Raw genomic sequence first — 21620 nt, forward strand, 5'->3', positions numbered from 1 at the left:
TATTTACATATTATTTTTATATTTATATTATTAAAATATATATTATTAACATATATTAGATATTTTAATACTATTTAGTGTTATACTTTATATATATATAATTTATAATTATTATTATTAATTAATATTTAAAACGAATAATTTGATTAAATATAGATCATTTAAATAGATCATATAAATATAGATGAACAACGAAAAAATGAGCAGACTGAAACTAAAGCAGAAAAACCGAGGAGTTGGCCGACAATTTGGCAGTCGCTTCACTCATGCATTCCTGCGGAAGACACACGGCGGTGTCAAAGAGGAGAGGAGAGCTTAAAACACATGGGTGTGAAGACGTGGGAATGAAAGAGAGCATTTTATTATCCCGAGGAACGGTCGCTCTGCTGACCTGACATATATTTATCGTGATTTTGCGGTGAGGTACAGCATGTCTGGAGTGACTCTTCAAAGAACACTACATAAAGGTCAAACGCTTGCACATCTAAAGAAATTCCTCCTTTGAAATGATGTTTTTATTGTAATACAGTATGAGAAGAGTCAACACTCATTTAAGTGTATCATGACAGGATCATAGTGATTTATACAAAATACAACAAAAGTTTTCTTTCTGTGTTGACATATTTCCTGTTGAAAAGAACGTTTGGAGCTTTTTTGAAGGAGCTAATAGTCTTTAGCTTGCATTACAGCCATGAACTATGCTACTTGCCAATCGCAAAAGCTGCAAAAACGTTCTAAAAAGCTCATTTTAAATGTGTATATGTGACCCTGAAGCACAAAAGCAGTCTTAAGTCGCTGGGGGATATTTGTAGCAATAGCCAACAATACATTCTATGGGTCAAAATTATTGATTTGCTTATTTATTCAGCTTTCAGCTGATGTATAAATCTCAATTTCGAAAAATTGACCCTTTATGACTGGTTTTGTGGTCCAGGGTCACATATTTGCTAAATATCTTTTAAGAGTATTCTAGCATACAGATGTTAGCATCAAATCTAACAAACATGGACTAAACACTTCAAAAAAGTTCTAAAAAGTTTTTAAAAGCCTATTTAAAATGTGTATTTATGCTAATTCTCTTGTAGGAGTATGCTAACATACAGATGTTAGCCTCAAAGCTAACAGACATGGACTATAAACTTAAAAAAAGCTTTAAAACATCTTAAAAAGTTAATTTTAAAAGTGTCTATATGCTAAATATCTTTTAAAGGTATGCTAGCATACAGATGTTCGCCTCAAAGCTAACATACATAGACTGGAAAATTCAAAACAGTTCTAAAAAGTTTGAAGAAGCTCATTTTAAATGTGTATATACACTAAATATCTTTTAGGAGTATGCTAGCATACAGATGTTAGCCTCAAAGTTAACAGACGTGGACTAAAATCTTCAAAGAAGTTCTAAAAAGCTTATTTTTAATGTGTATGTACATCTTAAATATCTTTTAAGAGTATGCTAACAAACAGACGCTTGCCTCAAAGCTAACAGGCATGGATTAAAAACTTCAAAAAAGCAAAAAATTAAAAAAAGTTTAAAGAATCTTATTTTAAATGTGTATATACACTAAATATTTGTTAGGAATATGCTAGCATATAGACGTTAGCCTCAAAGCTAATAGACATGGATTAAAAACTCTAAAAAGCGTTGACAAAGTTAAAATTTCTAGCTTTAGCGATAGTAACAGTGATGCTTGACTTAGCAAAAATGCTAATGATTAGCATTAGCCCACTCACCTGATCCTCTGACGGGGCACATCTCTGGGATGTGTCCGAGGGCCCAGCAGCGGCCCGTGTCGCAACAGCACTGCATCTTGGTGTACTGACCGGACAGTTCGCTCGCACAGCGGCCGTTCGCTAAAGACGAGAAACACGCACCGACCCGATGATCTGTGAGGCAGAACGAGAGAGGAATCAGAAATGCTTGCTACTGTTTTTGCGTAGTATGCATACTGTAAACCATGTGAATTTCGTCAAAATGAGCAGTGTAAAACGACAGTATCCCACAATGCAATGGGCTCAACTTGGCCTTCCATTTTTAATGTGACAAATGACCTGGAAATAACATCACACATGATGTTTTAACGCTCCTTTTTGACTCAAATTGCCAAAAGTGATGTTATTTACACAAATTTTTAACTCCAAATACCACAAATGCTTTTCTCGGGAGTGCAGTCGCACATCACAGGAAGTCAAGTCCATGCGTGCCCTGTACACGGTCCCCTAGCAGGAAGTTAATTTATGAGGTGAGAGCCTGAGAAGGCCACTGGAGGACCAACAGCATATGGGGTTGAGATAGGACGTTTCGCTCAGTCAAGGTCAACGAGGGGGGCTGGTTGCGATAGGGTGCGTACACTAGGAAGTCAAGTCCATGTGTGCCCTGTACACGGTCCCCTAGCAGGAAGTTAATTTATGAGGTGAGAGCCTGAGAAGGCCACTGGAGGACCAACAGCATATGGGGTTGAGATAGGACGTTTCGCTCAGTCAAGGTCAACGAGGGGGGCTGGTTGCGATAGGGTGCGTACACTGCGACATTAGCATGTGTGAACCATGCGAAAGGGGGTTGAGAGTCGATTAGCTCGGCTAATGAGCCAGCACTCTGCAATAAATCAAGTCCATGTGGAGTAATCTCGGCCAATTACATCGGACATAAGAAACCCTTCATCTGGAGGCTGCAGACCCGGCCTGAGGGGGGCAGGGTGGATTTCGCAAGCGTGGTGACAGGAACGCTGGCTTCAATTGGAAACAGACCTTCTCGAGCCTCAAAGAGAGATTTTTTCGAGTTTGTATGGGGCCCGGCGGTGCATTAACGCTGATTAACGCCAGGCTAAATGACTCCCAACGGCCTGGTTCTGTGAGAAGCAAAACACCAGCCGAGGGGAAACGCAAAGATACCACAAAACTTTTGCGCCTTCTTTGGTTTCTGGCCTGAAACGATGTCTAAATAGCTTGTTGTTGGTTACTAATAGCATGCTTGGCCTTTGGAATAACATGCACTGATGAACTGCGCACAATTATGAAAGTAATAGCAACAGTCAATTTTGATTTCACGTCAACTTTCGAACATTCTCCCATGACGTCGTGCTCCAAAAACCATTTTGGCTTCCTAGAGTCTTTGTTTTGTATGTCAACATGTAGAAAAACACACGGACTGCCCGCATTCTCCACCATGACAGGATCCATATGTAAAGCAAACGTTTGCCGTAAATCCACACGGGTTTCTGGGAACAAATGAAGGCCACGTCAACGCTTCATCCAGGGCAGATATCTCACATTTCTTTATTCGCACCCGGGGACCCGACGGATCAGGGGGTTACGAGAGACTTATGGGGTGGCGGGTGTGAGAAACTCAAGACGGCGTGTATAAAAAGAGACATACACACATATAGAGAAAGAAGGGAGTGTGAGAGAAACGGACAGTGAAGAGAAAAGACAAAGGCGATGCCAAATCAACAGTGCCTCTGCCTCACTGTACTGGAATGTTAGCAGGAGGAAATAGCATCCATGTGACTCTGTTTTCACCGTTGTCCTCTGGCAGCTGATCCCCTTGAGACCGGATGAGACCGTGTGAGACCTGTTCACCAAAAGAAACCAACAAACTCTCTACGTAACCAAAGTCTCAAACTAAAGAAAGACTAGTCTGTCTGGATTGCGAAGGAACGGTTTCCTTTGCGAGCATTTTTAAAGGCAACATGCAACGGCATCACATTTAACTACAATTACATTTGCCTGTGCATGTGACCTTTGTGACGTCAACAAAAAAGACAAGTAATTTTTAAGTGCAGAAGATTTGTACGTAAATTGTCGCATGCATGAATCGAACCTGGATTAAATTTCCAGGTAAATTATTTTTAAAACCAAACATTTTTCATAATGCCAATTTATGCTGAAATTTGTTCTCCATGTGTTTCCCGGAATGTTTTGATGAAAGATTATTTTTCAAAAATCATTATAAGATAAGCATGAATATGACATCTTTTCCCCGAACGATTTTCATTGTAGGAATTTAAATTTGTACGTAAATTGTTGCATTAATTAAATTAACCAAATACATTTCATTCAAATTCAATTCAAAATTTCACACAGCACCGTCTTTTAGTTTCAATCATTCTGAAAATCCTGTGTCGAATTGTGTCTTGTTTGTAAACGAATCTGCGGTAAAATGAAGTGAACAGAGGACCGAGTTCTTACTGACGCAGTCTGGATCTTCATTAAAAATAAAGTTCATCCACTCTTTCCTAATGTTGAGATCAGAAAGAAGGCGATGCAAAGACTGTGTTTTTCCACAGCTTGGCACTGCACAGTGTCTTGTTGTCTTCGGAGCATCTTTAACATTTGGTTTCTGCATAGACCTGCGTTTGTCTCTCTCGTTATTTACACTACATGCTTGAATCGGTGGGCGGAGCTAAACAGGCAGTGATGTAGAAGCAGGCGTTGATCTTCTTCTGCGGAGGCGGTGTTTAGCCACACTATTACATCATAAAGTGGCACATTCCACAACCTGTCGTTTTGGCAGACTGGCTTCAATATAAGCTGTTTTTAGACTAAGGAGAAAGTTTTGAGTTCTGAAACTTACTGGATGTTTTTATAGTACAATGACCTCTTATATGTCAAAAGTTCAAGGGAATTTTGATTTCTCAGTTCATTTCCCCTTTAACAAAAACATGAACGTACAATGAATCATATCAACGAATCAATGATGAACCGACTTTAACTGAAAAATTGACTGTTTTCTATTGTCCTCTTGCATTATCAGCACATTTTCCCTGTTTAACATTGTAAAGCTGATTTGACACAATCTGTATTGTATAAAGCGATATAGTATAAATAAAGGTGACTTGACTTACAGAAATTACACATTTGACCTAAAAAAATACTTTGCGAACTCATCCAGGTTTATTTACATCTTTAAAACAACGGTTCTGTCCTGTTTGCAGTCAAAGATACAGGCCTATATGCACACAAGCACACTTGCCCGGGCTTGAAGGGGTTCACCGCACACAAGTTCATCCCATGAGTCATTCAAGCAACATGAAGCACGGCTCAGATGCAGCCCAGGAGCGCAAGGTACACATGTGCGTGCGTGTGTTTGTGTGTGGATGAAAGAGTCTCACCGACACATCTGGAGCCGTCTGCGCTGGTGACGTATCCCCGCGGACAGGTGCACACGTAGCTGCCTGCGGTGTTGGTACATTCCCCACCGTCGCACACTCCGGATATGGTTGCGCATTCATCGATATCTAAAATACAACACAATGATGCATATCCTGCATTTGTCAAAAGTTTCAAAATGGCGATTTATCAGAAACTGTAGACTAAGTCTTGCAGTAGAAACCAAACAGCATTAACCAAATTAGAGAAGACACATTTTTTAGGAGAAACATCTAAGCAGCAACTCTCATTGGATTCTACAGTGGGAGCAACAATTGAGGAAACCAAGAGATCTCATTTGTGGTTAGTGCTTTTAAACTGGCATCGTCCACCTCCTCATGGTAACGTAACGCGACTACGGGAGCGAACTCAAAGTGAAACTCGACAGATGGTAAAGAGTTTTCTTGGTTTTTACTGCGTGTCGTTCTTATATTTATACACACGTGCAATTACGTTTATTTAGTAAAATTATATGTGGACGTTGTGTGTCGGGTTTGTCGCATGAGATTGAGGCGGGATGTGGGAAGAGCATGATGAGCGATTACGTGTTTGATGTGTGTGTGGAAACCGGGACTCACGGTGTGCCACAGCAGCTGAAAACGGCCCTGCTGAAGTCATAAAAACCTCGGCAAAACTAACCCGCTCGTCAGCGGAGCCCCAAAAGCGGGACTAGACTTTACTCAGGGTGGACGTGGAGCTGTATTGGAAAGGAAACATATGCCATCTCGACAAATGACTGCTGGAGTGTGTGTTCACATCCTCATATGTTAGGAGAACACTACTTTGGGGTTTGACATTTCAGATGCAATTGTTTCTCTGATCAAATGGTTATGTTTAGTTAAACTCTTTATGTAAATAAAGAGAAACAGGAAAAATTAAGGGTGGGGTAAAAAAAAGCATTAAAAATGTAATGTTTATGACACTGTACCCCGTTATTTGGGTTTAAAAATGGTTTAAAAAAGAATGGTTCTAAATAATGACAACATTCCAAGTTCTTATATTGCCATATAACAACTTTTTTCAATTGTGATGTCAAAAAAAAGTTATTTTAAGACAGAATGAAGAACTTAAAAAGGTTTTTACAAGTAGTAAGTTTCAAAGTAAGTTCTTACAATGTCACAGAAGAAACATTAAGTTATAATAAAACCATCAAAAATAACTTTTTCTTATGAAATCATAAAAAGGTTCTTATATGACAAAAGAACCTAAAAAGTTCTTACAATGTCATAGAAGGAACCTTTAAAGTTCTTATAATGCCATTAAAGAACTCCAAGTTCTTATGATTTCATTATGTCATTTAAGAACTTAAGTTATGAAATTATAAAAAGGTTCTTATAACTTAAGAACTTGAAAAGGTTCTTCTAAGTTCTAACTTCCCAGAAAACCCTTTTTAAGTTCTTATAACACCATTAAAGAACTTGATATTCATACGTTTCAAGTTTTAATGATGTCCTTGCAGAACCTTTTTAAGTTTTTCTAATTCCATTAAAATGTTCAAGTTATTATATGATACAATGTCACAATGTCACTTTTTAACTTTTTAAGTTCTTTTAATTCTCGAAGTTTTAGGATATTATAAAAAAAATTTTATGACTTAAGATCTTAAAAAGGGTTTTCTAAGTTTTCGCCGTGTCACAGAAAAACCTTTCTTATGATTTCATAAAATGGTTATTTTATGACTTAAATATAAAAAGGTTTGTCTGAGTTCTTACGATGTCATTGAATAACCTTTTTAAGTGCTTATAATTGCCATTAAAAATTCAAGTTCTTATGATATCATAAAAGGTTCTTCTATGAATTAAGAACTAATAAAGACTCTTCTAAGTTGTTGCGATGTCATAGAAAAGCCTTTTTAAGTTCCTATGATGCCATTAAAGAACTTTAAGTACTTATGATGTCACAAAAAGGTTCTTAAGATCTTAAAAAGATACATCTACTTTTTGTGACATCATATGAACCTAAAAAGGGTCTTCTATGACCTAAGAACTTGAAAGGTTCTTCTACAGCATCATAAGAACTTAGAAAAGCTTTTCTATGGCATCATAAGAAAGGCTCTTCTACGACATTGCAAGAACTTAGAAGAACCTTTCAAGTTCTTATAACGGAACAGATGATAAACTATAACTAACCTGATGTGAAGGCCTATAATATAACAGTAAAAATCTCCAAAGAAGCATCTTCTCATCTAAAAAGAGCTCATGACAAATCAAGAACCCTAAATCACAAAATATAAGAAGCTCTGCTAAACCTTAAGTCCTCTATATGTGTGTTTACACGCAAACTCGGATATCCTTAGCATTACATTTTCAGCTTTCTAGAGCTACTTTCTCTGAAATGAGCTCCTGGCTTCTGTAAGTCTCCTCACCACGTCTTTAGAGTCAGAAAGTGCCCTGCAAGCAGTCCGAGATGCCTTAAATCCTCGCCCGGTGCAAGAGTTTTCCACCACACCATTGTCTTTTAATTAAGCGCTCCTCCTCGCCCCACAGAACTACCACCTGGGTTTTTTTCCACCCTCCACGCGGCTTCAAAGAAAACAGAGCAGCACTTTTCCAGTCAACTTCAGCCGTTCAGACTCAAAGTTCAGGGTGTTTTAGTGATCACTCGAGTATCTAATTTACAGAAGTTGAGAAAAATACTTCTTGGGTGAAGCTTGCAGACAGAGGTCTGCTTCTTCTCCAAACCTTCATTTTAGTCATGGCTTTGTCATTCAGGGTCAAAATGTCATTCAGATTTAAACTAATACCCTGAAGGGTTGGGATTCCTTTTGTCTGGCTTACTGGAAGTGTGTTGAATCCTATCGGTTTACATACTTAACTCTTTACTTACAGTTTTGAACGAGAAGTGAAAATGTTGAAACTTGCAGGAAAGAAAAGTCAACAGAGCAGCACTTTTCCAGGCAACTTCAGCCGTTCAGACTCAAAGTTCAGGGTGTTTTAGTGATCACTCGAGTATCTAATTTACAGAAGTTGAGAAAAAGACTTCTTGGGTGAAGCTTGCAGACAGAGGTCTGCTTCTTCTCCAAACCTTCATTTTAGTCATGGCTTTGTCATTCAGGGTCAAAATGTCATTCAGATTTAAACTAATACCCTGAAGGGTTGGGATTCCTTTTGTCTGGCTTACTGGAAGTGTGTTGAATCCTATCGGTTTACATACTTAACTCTTTACTTACAGTTTTGAACGAGAAGTGAAAATGTTGAAACTTGCAGGAAAGAAAAGTCACAAATGAGATCTCTCTAATACCTCAGTTGTTTCTCCTAGACACCAATGAGATTAAGCTGGGAGTAAATGGACACTTTTACTTAAGTTCCCAGATGCATCTATGAGAAAATAAATGTGTCTCTCAATTTTTTATAGCGCTGTACTCTTCCTGTATGTCAACAACTCATTTGTGCCTATTAGTATTCCTACTCAGGAATTTTATGACAAACATCTGAGACAAAGTAGATACTCGAATGAGACATAAATCAAGTCTCCATCAAGTTAATGGAGCTATGATAAAAACAACCTCTGAGGAATGTCATTTACTTTAGGTAGGACTCTTTTCATTAAAAGACTGTCTGGAAAAGCGAAATGCAAGCTGTAATCAATGCATTTATAAAACACATTTTAATGAAACCGTAGTGTGAAATAATATTTTTAATACGTTTATTTTATAAAATAGAGCAATAGTGTAAAATAAAATTAAACAGTTCAATAAATAAAATATTTTATTTTAGCTGAAATTAAATGATAAATATTAGATTAGAATTAAATTATAAATGTTGCCTTGTTTATTAACTGAAATAAAATAAGCTGAGGTGCTAATTAAGAAAACTAGTAAATATAATTCAAGTAAGAATATAGATTTAAAATATATAGACTTACAGTGGGTACGGAAAGTATTCAGACCCCCTTAAATTTTTCACTCTTTAACTTCAGCCGTTCAGACTCAAAGTTCAGGGTGTTTTAGTGATCACTCGAGTATCTAATTTACAGAAGTTGAGAAAAATACTTCTTGGGTGAAGCTTGCAGACAGAGGTCTGCTTCTTCTCCAAACCTTCATTTTAGTCATGGCTTTGTCATTCAGGGTCAAAATGTCATTCAGATTTAAACTAATACCCTGAAGGGTTGGGATTCCTTTTGTCTGGCTTACTGGAAGTGTGTTGAATCCTATCGGTTTACATACTTAACTCTTTACTTACAGTTTTGAACGAGAAGTGAAAATGTTGAAACTTGCAGGAAAGAAAAGTCACAAATGAGATCTCTCTAATACCTCAGTTGTTTCTCCTAGACACCAATGAGATTAAGCTGGGAGTAAATGGACACTTTTACTTAAGTTCCCAGATGCATCTATGAGAAAATAAATGTGTCTCTCAATTTTTTATAGCGCTGTACTCTTCCTGTATGTCAACAACTCATTTGTGCCTATTAGTATTCCTACTCAGGAATTTTATGACAAACATCTGAGACAAAGTAGATACTCGAATGAGACATAAATCAAGTCTCCATCAAGTTAATGGAGCTATGATAAAAACAACCTCTGAGGAATGTCATTTACTTTAGGTAGGACTCTTTTCATTAAAAGACTGTCTGGAAAAGCGGGGGGTCTGAATACTTTCCGTACCCACTGTATATGTTAAAATATATAGAATAAATATAGAACTAAAGCTAAATAGAAATAAAAAAGACATGCACAAAACATTTATAAAAACTAAAATTAAACTAAAAATATATATAAAAGACTGCTTTCAGTTCATTAATTCGATTAATTAATTCATTTTAATACAATAAAATTAAATACTTTTACTTAAGAAATATTTATATAAAGAAATACTTAAGAAATATTTATTTTATTTACTATTCAGTTATATTTTCAAGAATATATTTATTCAAAATTCTTATTTTATTTTACACCTATTGTTTTCATTTATTTGTTAATACTGACCATTTTCTCCATTTGCACTACTGTTAATTCACTTGCATTTTGCACCATTTTGGCAATACAGTATTGTAAAGCCAAAACAGCACACTAAGTGGAAATTACATACTGTGGTAGATAAGAAATAACCTCACCCATCTGGTATATAATAGCTGTGATCCACTATCTCTCTTTCTTTATCTCTCTATTTACGTTTTATCTTAATAGTCCTAAAGGGCAGGCTTGGATCCATGAACCGCAGACCCCCACTTTACAACACACCTGTTTGTTTTCACTCGGCATTGTTTAAATTCCACCCAAGCACCACTTATGTTAAAGATGGACCCAAAGAGGAAAATAGTCAACCAGCTAAACCAGGAATATGAACAGCGGCTAGACCATCATAAACCATCATGTAGGCCGATTCCAGGCAATATTCACTGGATCCTCAGATCTGACGTCAACATTTCATGCATATCAGCAACTTGGAAACCTTGCAAACGCCAAGTGTGTGACTCAATTTTTTCCAATTACGAGTTACGAACAGGACTGAGATCATTCTCCTGCTGTTCTCTGACAGCTTGCGTGGTTTGGATTTCGTGCAGTAATGACGTACCTTCGCACTTCTGGTTGGTCTCACTTTGCCGGTGACCTGCGGGACATTTACACTCATAGGAGCCCACGGTGTTAATGCAGTTTCCTCCAGCGCATAGTCCTGGGATGGCCTGACACTCGTCCACATCTAACAAAAAGAGAAACAGAGCATAAGCAAACACATTCGGCCCGTATCTGTAGTTTGAACACAACTTGACCAGACACAATATCCCATAAATGCAATGCACTCGACTTGCAACACATAAATAAATTAAATAAAATTTACAAATAACACGGAAGCATTAATCCATGTTTTGAGCTCCATCATTTCATATTATTCGACCATATTATTATTACATTAAAAATGTAAAATAATGGCATTTTTCTTAGCAAAAAGTCTTATTTTTAAAATAGCATGACTTTTTGTGTAAATTGTTCTTGTACAACACATTAAATCATTGATCTTTATTTCAAATACACCAGACATAAGTTTAATTTCTAGGATTTGAGCATCTTTTCATGTGGCAAACAAAGCACTGAATTTTTTTCAGAGGGCACATGGAAATCCTGGCACAATCCAAGCTGCAAAAGAAAACCGGCTTTGTTCGGAAAGGAAACACTAATTTCTACTACAACAGCAGCGTCTAAAGCTCTTAAATTGAGATCCAAAAGGTCACTTTACATCTTTGAGAGGGTAAAACACATGTATATCATCTTTGTTAGTCTGGGCATTTTCTTATGGTCTGAACTCAGACTTCATAACACAACTACAGATCTTTGGTATTGTCTGGGTTGGATGACGCTTACATATCTGGCTAACACTGCGTTTATCTGTCTCTTTACGTTGATACGCACATGTCCGCAGGCCTTCAATCTGTATCCAATAAGCACCAAATCATTGGTTCTGTCTACTAATATAGGCCTAAAATAAGTTCTTCCATTAAATGCCATGTTGTTTTCATCTGCACTGGTCTAGAACTAAACCTAAACCTATGAAATAGTATATAAAACACTGTGCAGAATCGACAGCATTGAGGCAAAAGAAATTAGTTTACAGACTGAACTGAATATAATGGCATAAATATACTGGATACTGCAAAATAATACATGATTCCCATGAAAATTGTTTCGCTTTAGCCCATTGCTAAGGAAAAATTGTAGCTGACCGAGAAAAAAAAGCCTCTCCCAACCAGCTGTGGATTGAATAAACATGCAAGTGTTAATCATGCTATAGTAACCTCATCTAATGAATATTCATGACCTAAGCGACTAAGGTTTATAATGTGTAACAGGCCTTGAGAACAGAATTAAATCATGTCCAACTGTGTCCCTGAAAATCAAACAAGCAGTCCAAACAATACGCCCATAATTATAAATAAATGTGACAAGCCATTATGTAATCCCATTTAAAACACTCCCAGTGGAAGTCATCTAAATATTTGACTCTACTAAGAAACACAGTGGGGAAGTGTCCTCTTGGACAGGGACTGGAGTGGTATGGTTTACCCTAAACAGGCCATGACCTCTCTTAGTGTCATCTGCCGCGTCAGGCTAGTCATTAGGGCAAGAATTCGCCAAACATGTGAGCCAGACACTGAGAAGGAAAGAACTATTTTTTCAGATGCTAGCAGGAATGTTGACGCTCATTCTTACCTTGGCAAGCACCAGTGCGGATGTTGGGTATGAAACCTCTTCGGCAAGGGTGGGGTTGGGCAGGGCACATCTCACATGGGTGACCCCATGCTCGCCCGATGGTTGCACAACACAACGTCTTGGTGCACACAATGCCGCTCAACTGACCTTGGCACATCTGGTTGTTGACTTGTGTGAAGCATGGCCCGGTCCGGTAGTCTGATTTTGGGAGGGATAAAGAGCGTTAGAGAAGTCAATAAGTACATGAAAATAACATTGGTTTTTCATACAGTGAAAAAGCCTTTCAGGGTACAATACCATCTCAAAACCATAAAAACAGCTTAAACTGACCTAAAGTGGTATGCTGGTCTTAGCTGACCTGGTCTGGTTTGGTGGCACTTATTTGACTAGCTGGCCAATTGCTAAACTAGAATAAACCAGCCAAGACCAGCAAGCCAACACAGGCCGACAAAACCTTTCAATAATATGATAAGACAAGCGCTGACAAACATTATGACATGCAACCAAGAAATTACGACCACAAGAAATCACATTTGTGGATAAAGAAAGCAGCAGATTCATATTCTCCATCACGCAGCTGTTTCCCAATCATTCCCATGCTGGAGGTTGGTCTGGGAATACTCTGACAGGGATTCTCTTTCACAGACTTATAATAGGATAACCAGATAATCGCTAAGAAATTGCTGGGTTGCATCGATAATGGCAATTTCCATGACAAACCATCTTGTTTTTGGCTGAGGTCAAAATGTGGGATAGTGGTTCTAGCACTGTTTTGACATTTGGAGATTTGGCTATTAGCTTTGACTTCCTTTGTGCTGGTTGCCAATTGAGTTGACTTAATCACATTAATGATGTTTTGAGCATCAAACAAACCAATTCGACACCGACATAAACTGAGCATTTCAGGATGCAGTCATTTCTGTTTAATAAAACTCAAAGAGATGCCCTGCTGTGCGATATTGCATCTTCCAAGTCTTTGCTAGTGATGTTTTGAAAATGTAATAGAACGAGATCCTGCATTTCTTTGGGGTATAGTGTGAGAGTCAGTTTACTCTAGCGGGATATGAATGACTTCCTGACCCTAGTCGTTCCTTAAAGAAATGAACAAATCTTTCCATATCCTTCATAATATTGCATGCCAAACAAAAGCTAAATCATATATCCATACCCAAGAGGGAGGGAAATGGCACTAAGAAAGTAGTCATGAGGAGAAGACAAAAAAGGAAAAAAGGCCTATGAAGATTTCCCCTTCACGTGTCTTCAAATCCCTTTGCTGTCCCTTCTCCTCGTCCCTCCTGCGCTCCCCTGACCTGACCATTCTTCCTGGACGATTTGAGTCTAGGAATGCAGGTCCTCTCCAAATTGAGGCGAGCATCCTATGCACATCTGGGATTGATTAATTGTGCCTGGTCAGGACTACGGTGGGACAAGCTAAGACCAATATGTGTCTGTGCGTATCCAGTACTCCAATTCATCAGCCTCTCTATATTGCTGCTTTGACTCTTGCTGTGAGTGATGATATTCATATGGATAAAACTTCTGGGGCGTATCTATGAAGTCAGACTTTCTTGATTTGGTAATTTCCCATGTTAGGAGCAAACAAATGCAGTGCTTTAAAAATAGTGTCTATAAGCAGAAACAACCTTGGGACTTCTACTCTGAGATAACTTGCACAACTGACTAGTGGATCACATGAGTATTGAGTCATTTACATAAGGTAAAGTGTGACTTGTTGAAGGGTCGACTAGTTTTCCGGACATATAAGAAGTTGTACAATACCTACACGGACATGGACGTCAAAAGTTGCTCTGCAGTGAAGGACAAGGTTCTGAGAATTCTGGTCTGCCATAAGAACATCCTTGAAGCTGCTCAGGTCTGTCTAACAACCCTTTAATCTGCAATGAAAATGGAGCCCGGGAGTCTGAAGGCTCTGGCCAACATCATTCGGAAGCCATCACGTTTTTCGAACCAGCCAATTTCTGCACAGAACCGTTTGTATGCGCACACGGCCAGAAGAATAAATTCAGTGTAACACGGTAGGTCCACGCTAAAGACTGGACTCCTTTGAGCACTTTAATACAAAAGATCGCAATCTCGTTGCAACAGATCTGCAAGGCAAAAGGGAAACCGGTTAACCGCAATGTCACGTTGGCAAACTTGGCAGCAATGCACAGACCTTGCTTCCCAGAAGCAAGCAGACTCATATTCCGGAGAAGGGGGGATGTGTCTGTGATGCAAACAACATTCGGAAGTCATTTCGCCTTGATTACAGTTCGAGTGGCTTCTCAGATCAAAACCATTCACCTACACCCTATCCTGCCAAACGCTCACTCACCTCTACTTTCCGTTTAGTCACCACAGTGTTTCCCTGCCAGCGACTTCTGCCAACTATTCAGCATACATTATCATGAATCATGAGGCAAGTTGGGGAAAAACTATGCCTCAGAAGGTCGCTGATGTGTGGCATTCACACTTGTCCAAAGATTGAGCAGCAGCATAATTTGGCAGGAGGAATTCCAGCTTTCTTCACACTCCAACGACTTGGCCTGTTTTTATCATCCTCTGTGCTAATGAACCGAAAAGGAGTAGATTGTCATGAAAGACCTTCTAAGAAATGAAAAATCAGCCGTAGAGAAGTTAATCTAGTCTGGAACGTTAAGCTGCGGGGACCAACTGCAGGTGGAAACCCCAAGCACAGCCAAAAACGTGCTCAAAAATCAATGACTGGGAATAGTCGCTCGCTTTGTTGTGACCTATTTCAGTTTAATCAGAGTACGCACCAAGATAAGAAATGTGTTTTCACTTGGGGAGAAGCAGAAGTTCATTCACATAGGTCTGAAGAAAAAAAGGGGGGTAGAAAGGAAACATTAGACGCTCAAGCATTCCTGTGAAAGGCTTTGAAGATTTTCGGACGGACCAACAAACTCTTTTACTGCTCAGTGATTTACAGTACGGCTAAATAAGACCGGCAATCTCTTCACATCTTATCTCTGTCGTACACATCCAACAAGCCATGGTTTCAACACTTTAATGACTCCCAAATGAGCCAGCCCACAATGAGTCCAGCGAGCCTCAGTCCTGTCATTCATTCATTCTCTTGTGGCTACAGGAGGATTAGTCATATTTCATTGCTCGGAAAACCTTTTTCTCTAGAATCCATTGCACCACACAAAAAAGCAATGCCATCTGTGCTAAAACAGTGGTAATTGATGCAACTAAAATTGAATAGTGACCCATGACCTTGCGCAAAGTCAACCCTCAACTGTGAACGAGTATTACGCATACCTTTTTTTGGTGTGGGCCACGGTAAGCGATAACACAGAGCACACGTGGCTAAATGGAAAACGAATTAGATGGGGATAACACCATTCTTATCGTTAACTCGCTTAACTTCTCCTATAAACCGTGCCCGACTCACAGCTGAGCTTGCATTATGTTTGAAAAACGAATTAGATGGGGATAACACCATTCTTATCGTTAACTCGCTTAACTTCCCCTATAAACCGTGCCCGACTCACAGCTGAGCTTGCATTATGTTTGCAGAACTCTTCTTTACTTTATAAAAACGCAAGCCAACTATTATGCTTCAGTCTTTTCAGGATCCAATTTCTTTGTTACTATCTTTTTCTTGGAAGACGGTTCTGGCTTTTTTGAAAGAACCAAATAGAGAGACTGACATCAGGACTTTTCATCTTTTGGAAATTCATCAACTGTGTGAAATCCAGTCACTTGATGATAAACAGGCATGCCTGAGACAGGCTAAATAAAGAGTCTATCTCTGCTCTTTAACTGTGAAATGACTAATTGCTTAGTGTGACGTTTTTACAATCTACAAGCAAGGACCTTGAGGGTAAGTCTGGGGGGTTTCGGAGACGAGAGTCTGGACTGAATGGATCTGGTCGGGTGGCCCAGAATGGAGCTGCCGGTGGGGTAGCTGGTGTCCTGTGGACGGCGCTCCCCAAGTGAAGAGATTGTTTGTACTAGTTCAGGCCTGGCTGTGTATACACAGCTGGGGTCTCCATTTCTTGGAGAACACCCTCCACCACCACCCTTTCTTGTCAGAAAAGTCTACAGCTCCACACAGAATTGTTCCCTTGTCATTTCCACCCTACTTTATCTACTGCCAGATGTCTCCCAAACTTTTCCGCCTCCCTGTGTTGGGTTTTCAAAGGGAACCGGCCTACGATTGCACAAGGGGGATTCGTGAAGGGGTGGGGTCACACAGAGAACCAGACGCAGGGGGGTGGGGTACCAAAAAAGGGCTTAGGTATTCGGTCTAGTGTGCCTGGGGCGCTTCTCTCCCACAATTCACACGGTCTGATGGGAGCTGCCTTTACGGTCCTTTCAGTCTGTCATTTTCTCATAACTCCAGCCAAGAATTTCACCTGTGACAGAACGTCTCGTGCACCCGTGAGGGAGGCTTTCGTCCTTTTTTTCGCCCCAGATAACCTCATTGTTCCTGCTTTGAGAGACGTGGCCACAATGTAAACTGTAGCATTAATTTCACACCAGCTACAGTGAAGGGGGAATCGCACCGCCTCGAAACTAAAGTATTGTAAATTTCCCTTCTGAGCATTTTTGGGTCACATTGACACAGTGTTACCACATTCTTGAAGCAGGCCTGAGACGGTACACAAACCGCCCATCCTCACAGACGTCAACACAATCTGGTCGGGTGGCCCAGAAAGGAGGAAGGTGTCCCGTGGACGGCGCTCTCAGTGTGAAGAGATTGTTTGTACTAGTTCAGGCCTGGCTGTGTATACACAGCTGGGGTCTCCATTTCTTGGAGAACACCCTCCACCACCACCCTTTCTTGTCAGAAAAGTCTACAGCTCCACACAGAATTGTTCCCTTGTCATTTCCACCCTACTTTATCTACTGCCAGATGTCTCCCAAACTTTTCCGCCTCCCTGTGTTGGGTTTTCAAAGGGAACCGGCCTACGATTGCACAAGGGGGATTCGTGAAGGGGTGGGGTCACACAGAGAACCAGACGCAGGGGGGTGGGGTACCAAAAAAGGGCTTAGGTATTCGGTCTAGTGTGCCTGGGGCGCTTCTCTCCCACAATTCACACGGTCTGATGGGAGCTGCCTTTACGGTCCTTTCAGTCTGTCATTTTCTCATAACTCCAGCCAAGAATTTCACCTGTGACAGAACGTCTCGTGCACCCGTGAGGGAGGCTTTCGTCCTTTTTTTCGCCCCAGATAACCTCATTGTTCCTGCTTTGAGAGACGTGGCCACAATGTAAACTGTAGCATTAATTTCACACCAGCTACAGTGAAGGGGGAATCGCACCGCCTCGAAACTAAAGTATTGTAAATTTCCCTTCTGAGCATTTTTGGGTCACATTGACACAGTGTTACCACATTCTTGAAGCAGGCCTGAGACGGTAAACAAACCGCACATCCTCACAGACGTCAACACAATTAAGACTTGAGAAAATATGAACTTTGGAAGCGTAGTGGTGGCTTACCTCTCTCGCACTGCGGTCCAGTAAAACCGTAGACACAGGCACATCTGTTGGGTCCAATACAACGGCCGCCATTTTGACATCCAGTCTCACACACAGCTACAGAAAGCAAAATTGGTAAAATGAGAGAATTTATTTTATTATATTTTATCCTATACTTAAAAAAATGCAAATAGGGTTTTTGAGTTGCTATATGGTTCTTTGGAATGTTTAGAAAGTTCTTGATGCTTCATTAAAAGATTGTGAATTTAAAAAAAAGAAAAAAATTAAAATAATTAAAAAATTTTAATATAAAAATAAAACAAAATTAAAATATTTAGAGAAATATATAGTTGGATTTAAACGCATTCTACGATATTTTGTGTCAGTAAGCCAAACTCTTGTAAAATCATCTATTGTTGTGTGTGTCTGGTCAGGTATGTGGAGATGTCTGGACGCTCTGAAAAGAAAAATTCACTTACGCTGTCCACAGTGCGTTCCTGTGTAGCCTTTCTGACAAGAGCAGGCATCTTCATTACAGACCCCTCCATTCATGCATCTGACGCTGCAGGACTGGACTGTACAGAGACAAGAGAGGTGATTATAATTCATCTAGAGAGCTCAATTGTGCTCAGTATAACAATGGACCATGCTTGCAGCTAAAAGTAACTCCATTATTTGGGAATAACACAAAAAAATCAGTCAGAAACATTCTTATATTACAAAAAAATCATTGATTAATTTCCAGGAATTAGTTCAAACTGCTTTCTAATAAACTTGGCATTGTACACTATGAATATTGTTGCCTCTGTGATGAATTGCGCTAAAAGTGCTGTGGAATTGACTTTTAAACTATTTTAAACACTCAGAAATTGCTAAAATAAATATCACAAATAATTACAGAGAAATAGCAAGTAACACACTGATTTAAACATGAAAATTTAAAGTAGAAAGACTGAAATAGGATCCAATAATCTTTATTTACAACTTCGAAAAATCAAGTAAAAGCAAGTAAAAGTTCCCATGTGGCATTTTTCATGTATTAAAATTAAAATGTTATTTCATGAAAAGCAGTGTGTGAAGCATTTTTTACACTAGATTTTTTACCAGTTTATAGTTCTTGCATGACATTTGTACACTCTTTGATGGAAATGAAGATTCCTGCAGAAATGCATAAATATTGAAAATAATACAAAGCTCCAAAAAAAAAAGATATTTTTTTGCTGTATCACACAGCCTTATATTTTGAATATTGTTATATTATTCAACTTTACATAGGTAACTGTTTGTATGCCCTTACATTGGTGTACATTTCAGCTTACTGTATCTCCCTCTCACTATTTATTTTATTTAGTCATACTTACAGTATGTATTTGAGAAAGACCTTTAATTCTTATACTTCTTATTGTCTTTCCAATATAAGCAACCGCCAATTCGAATTTGTGGTAAGAGCAATTTGACTCAGCCAACAAAAGCCTATTTTCATCCTGATTTTCTACCAGACATTTTTTTGGACAAGTAGATTAACTTTCCGCCAATTTTCACGAAATAGGAATTCTCTTGGCACAGACAGAATCACTTAGTGAAGAATCTTTCAATAGAGTTTGTATATGAAAACATTCTGACATAAGCACAATGAATCATCTCTGATGGGACTCTCGCACCAAGTTTTTCAAAAGACTGATGTTCCCGATCGGTTGCATCAAAACGTTGCTCTCGCCAAACTCTTTCGTTCTGTCTAAACAAAGGCATCGTGCCATTACGCTTCAGCCCAAATATAATTCAAGCTACTACTTATCCCAGACAAAAAATATGTAACAGTTCTTCATTTATTCCTTTCATCTTTGCCTGCCATGATCTAATCCTTTTAAAGAAACTTAAAAAAGAATAAACTAGAATAAAGAATAAAACTAAAAAAGAATAAAAATTTGTCTGTTTTTGTCTGATTTCACATGGATGAGGACTGGCAGCCGAATTAGACGGTCAATTTCTCATTGCCGAATAAATTGACTCTGGTTTTGCAGCTTACGAGACCGAACCCTATGGTTTGGTGCATTTGGGTTTATTTGTCTATGACCGCATATTCCGGGCATTTGCTGAGAAACGGCTGGACGCCACTGGCAGAAAGCAAGTGTAGTAAGAGAAACCTGCGCTAATGCTAAACACCTCATCCAGGAATTACCAACAGTCATTACTTTTCCCAGCACCATCTAAACAAAATCAATCACGTTTTTCTAAGTAAGTCATAAAAACGGCCGGTGCAAGGTTTCACCAGTGGACGTGTGGTCTCAAATTTAACATATCTCAACAAAAAAACACTCCTGGCTTCACATTAGCTAATGATTCAAAGGATGAAACACTATACATTGTCAGAGCGATTTCACAGTTTTTCAGGCCGAATCTCTGCTCAATTTCAACTTTCAACCAAATAAATCGCTGGAAATGTCAAGGAAAAGTTCAAAATAATGACAAGCCCTTCAACCGCAAAGGAAGCAAGCAGGGTAGAGAGAATTATTAAAAAAACACATCTACAGTCAAAGCTGTGCCCTAGCGGTTAAAGTCATTTTATATCCAGTTCCTCCTTTTCTAAACTATGCCTATGAATGAAAGCACCAAAATGGCCAAAAATAAAAAAGAAATGATGAACTAGTCATAACATGTTTTTCATACAGCCCAGGGAGTTTGCTACTAATGTGGGTGACAACTTGAAACCGTAATGACTGAACTCACCTGCGGCCGCACCACAGCTAGGGGCAAGATGACCACTAGAGCAGGTACACATATTTGGCCTTGAGCAAAAGCCATCCCCACACGAGTTCCTACAGATCGCTGGAGAAACAAAAATATTCATGACAGGCATTTTGATCTTTTAGCATACGTACAAATGGATAGTACTCAAGAATAATTAACTGTATGCAGCTTTAGGACATGCCATTTGCATGGGTGCAAAAACATGCTGCTTATTAATAGTTAGTAAGGTAGTTGTTAAGTTTAGGTATGGGGTAGGATTAGGGATGTAGAATATGGTCATGCAGAATATGTGCTTTATATGTGCTAATAAACAGCCAATATGTTAATAATAGGCATGCTAATAAGCAACTAGTTAATAGAGAGAATTGGTCCCTAAACTAAAGTGTTACCCATTTAACCTTAGGCTAACTCGAGGGTACGTCAGGGGGAAATCAGCAACTCTTCAGTTCATTAATCGCTCTTTCTTGGGTCTGACCCCAAGAACTTTAACCACAACACAACCCCCAAGAGATAAAGGCTTAGACTTAAAGGGTTAGTTCACCCAAAAATGAAAATTCTGTCATTAATTACTCACCCTCGTGTTGTTCGAAACCCGTAAGACCTTCGTTCATCTTCGGAACACAATTTAATTTATTTCTGATGAAATCTGAGGGCTCTCTGACCCTCCCATAGACAGTAAGGTAACTACCACGTTCAAGGTCCAGAAAAGTACTGAGATGATCGACAAAGTAGCCCGTGTGACATCAGTGGTTCAACTGTAAAGTTACGAAGCTACGAGAATACATTTTTGCGCAAAGAAAACAAAAATAACTGTGACATCATCACGCCGGATCTGGGTCAGCGCCGGCACCGCGACACACTCGCGTATATGGTACTGTCGTGAACGCGCGTCCACAAGTGACGCAGTAGAGACGAAAATGTGGAAAAAAGTAGTTATTTTTGTTTTCTTTGCGCAAAAAAGTATTCTCGTAGCTTCGTAACTTTACAGTTGAACCACTGATGTCACACGGACTACTTTGTCGATCATCTTGGTACTTTTCTGGACCTTGAACGTGGTAGTTACCTTGCTGTCTATGGGAGGGTCAGAGAGCCCTCATATTTCATCAAAAATATCTTAAATTGTGTTCCGAACA

General features: G+C 39.2%; 1 protein-coding gene across 1 annotated transcript in view; it reads right to left on the bottom strand.

Annotated features, from left to right (window-relative positions):
• The window catches only part of LOC107742800 (fibrillin-2-like), an 80918-nt gene that overhangs the window by 50957 nt on the left and 8341 nt on the right, over positions 1–21620 (bottom strand). Inside the window, exons 4-10 of the mRNA XM_016555842.1 lie at positions 20467–20565; positions 18219–18314; positions 17761–17856; positions 12290–12487; positions 10659–10784; positions 5109–5234; positions 1732–1884 (exon numbers count right to left, since the gene is read on the bottom strand). Of these exons, the coding sequence (XP_016411328.1) occupies positions 1732–1884; positions 5109–5234; positions 10659–10784; positions 12290–12487; positions 17761–17856; positions 18219–18314; positions 20467–20565 (894 nt within the window). The remainder of the gene's footprint in view (positions 1–1731; positions 1885–5108; positions 5235–10658; positions 10785–12289; positions 12488–17760; positions 17857–18218; positions 18315–20466; positions 20566–21620) is intronic.

This window comes from Sinocyclocheilus rhinocerous, unplaced genomic scaffold, assembly GCF_001515625.1.
Source record: "Sinocyclocheilus rhinocerous isolate Xijiao unplaced genomic scaffold, SAMN03320098_v1.1 scaffold1879, whole genome shotgun sequence".
NCBI classification, from domain to species: Eukaryota; Metazoa; Chordata; class Actinopteri; order Cypriniformes; family Cyprinidae; genus Sinocyclocheilus; species Sinocyclocheilus rhinocerous.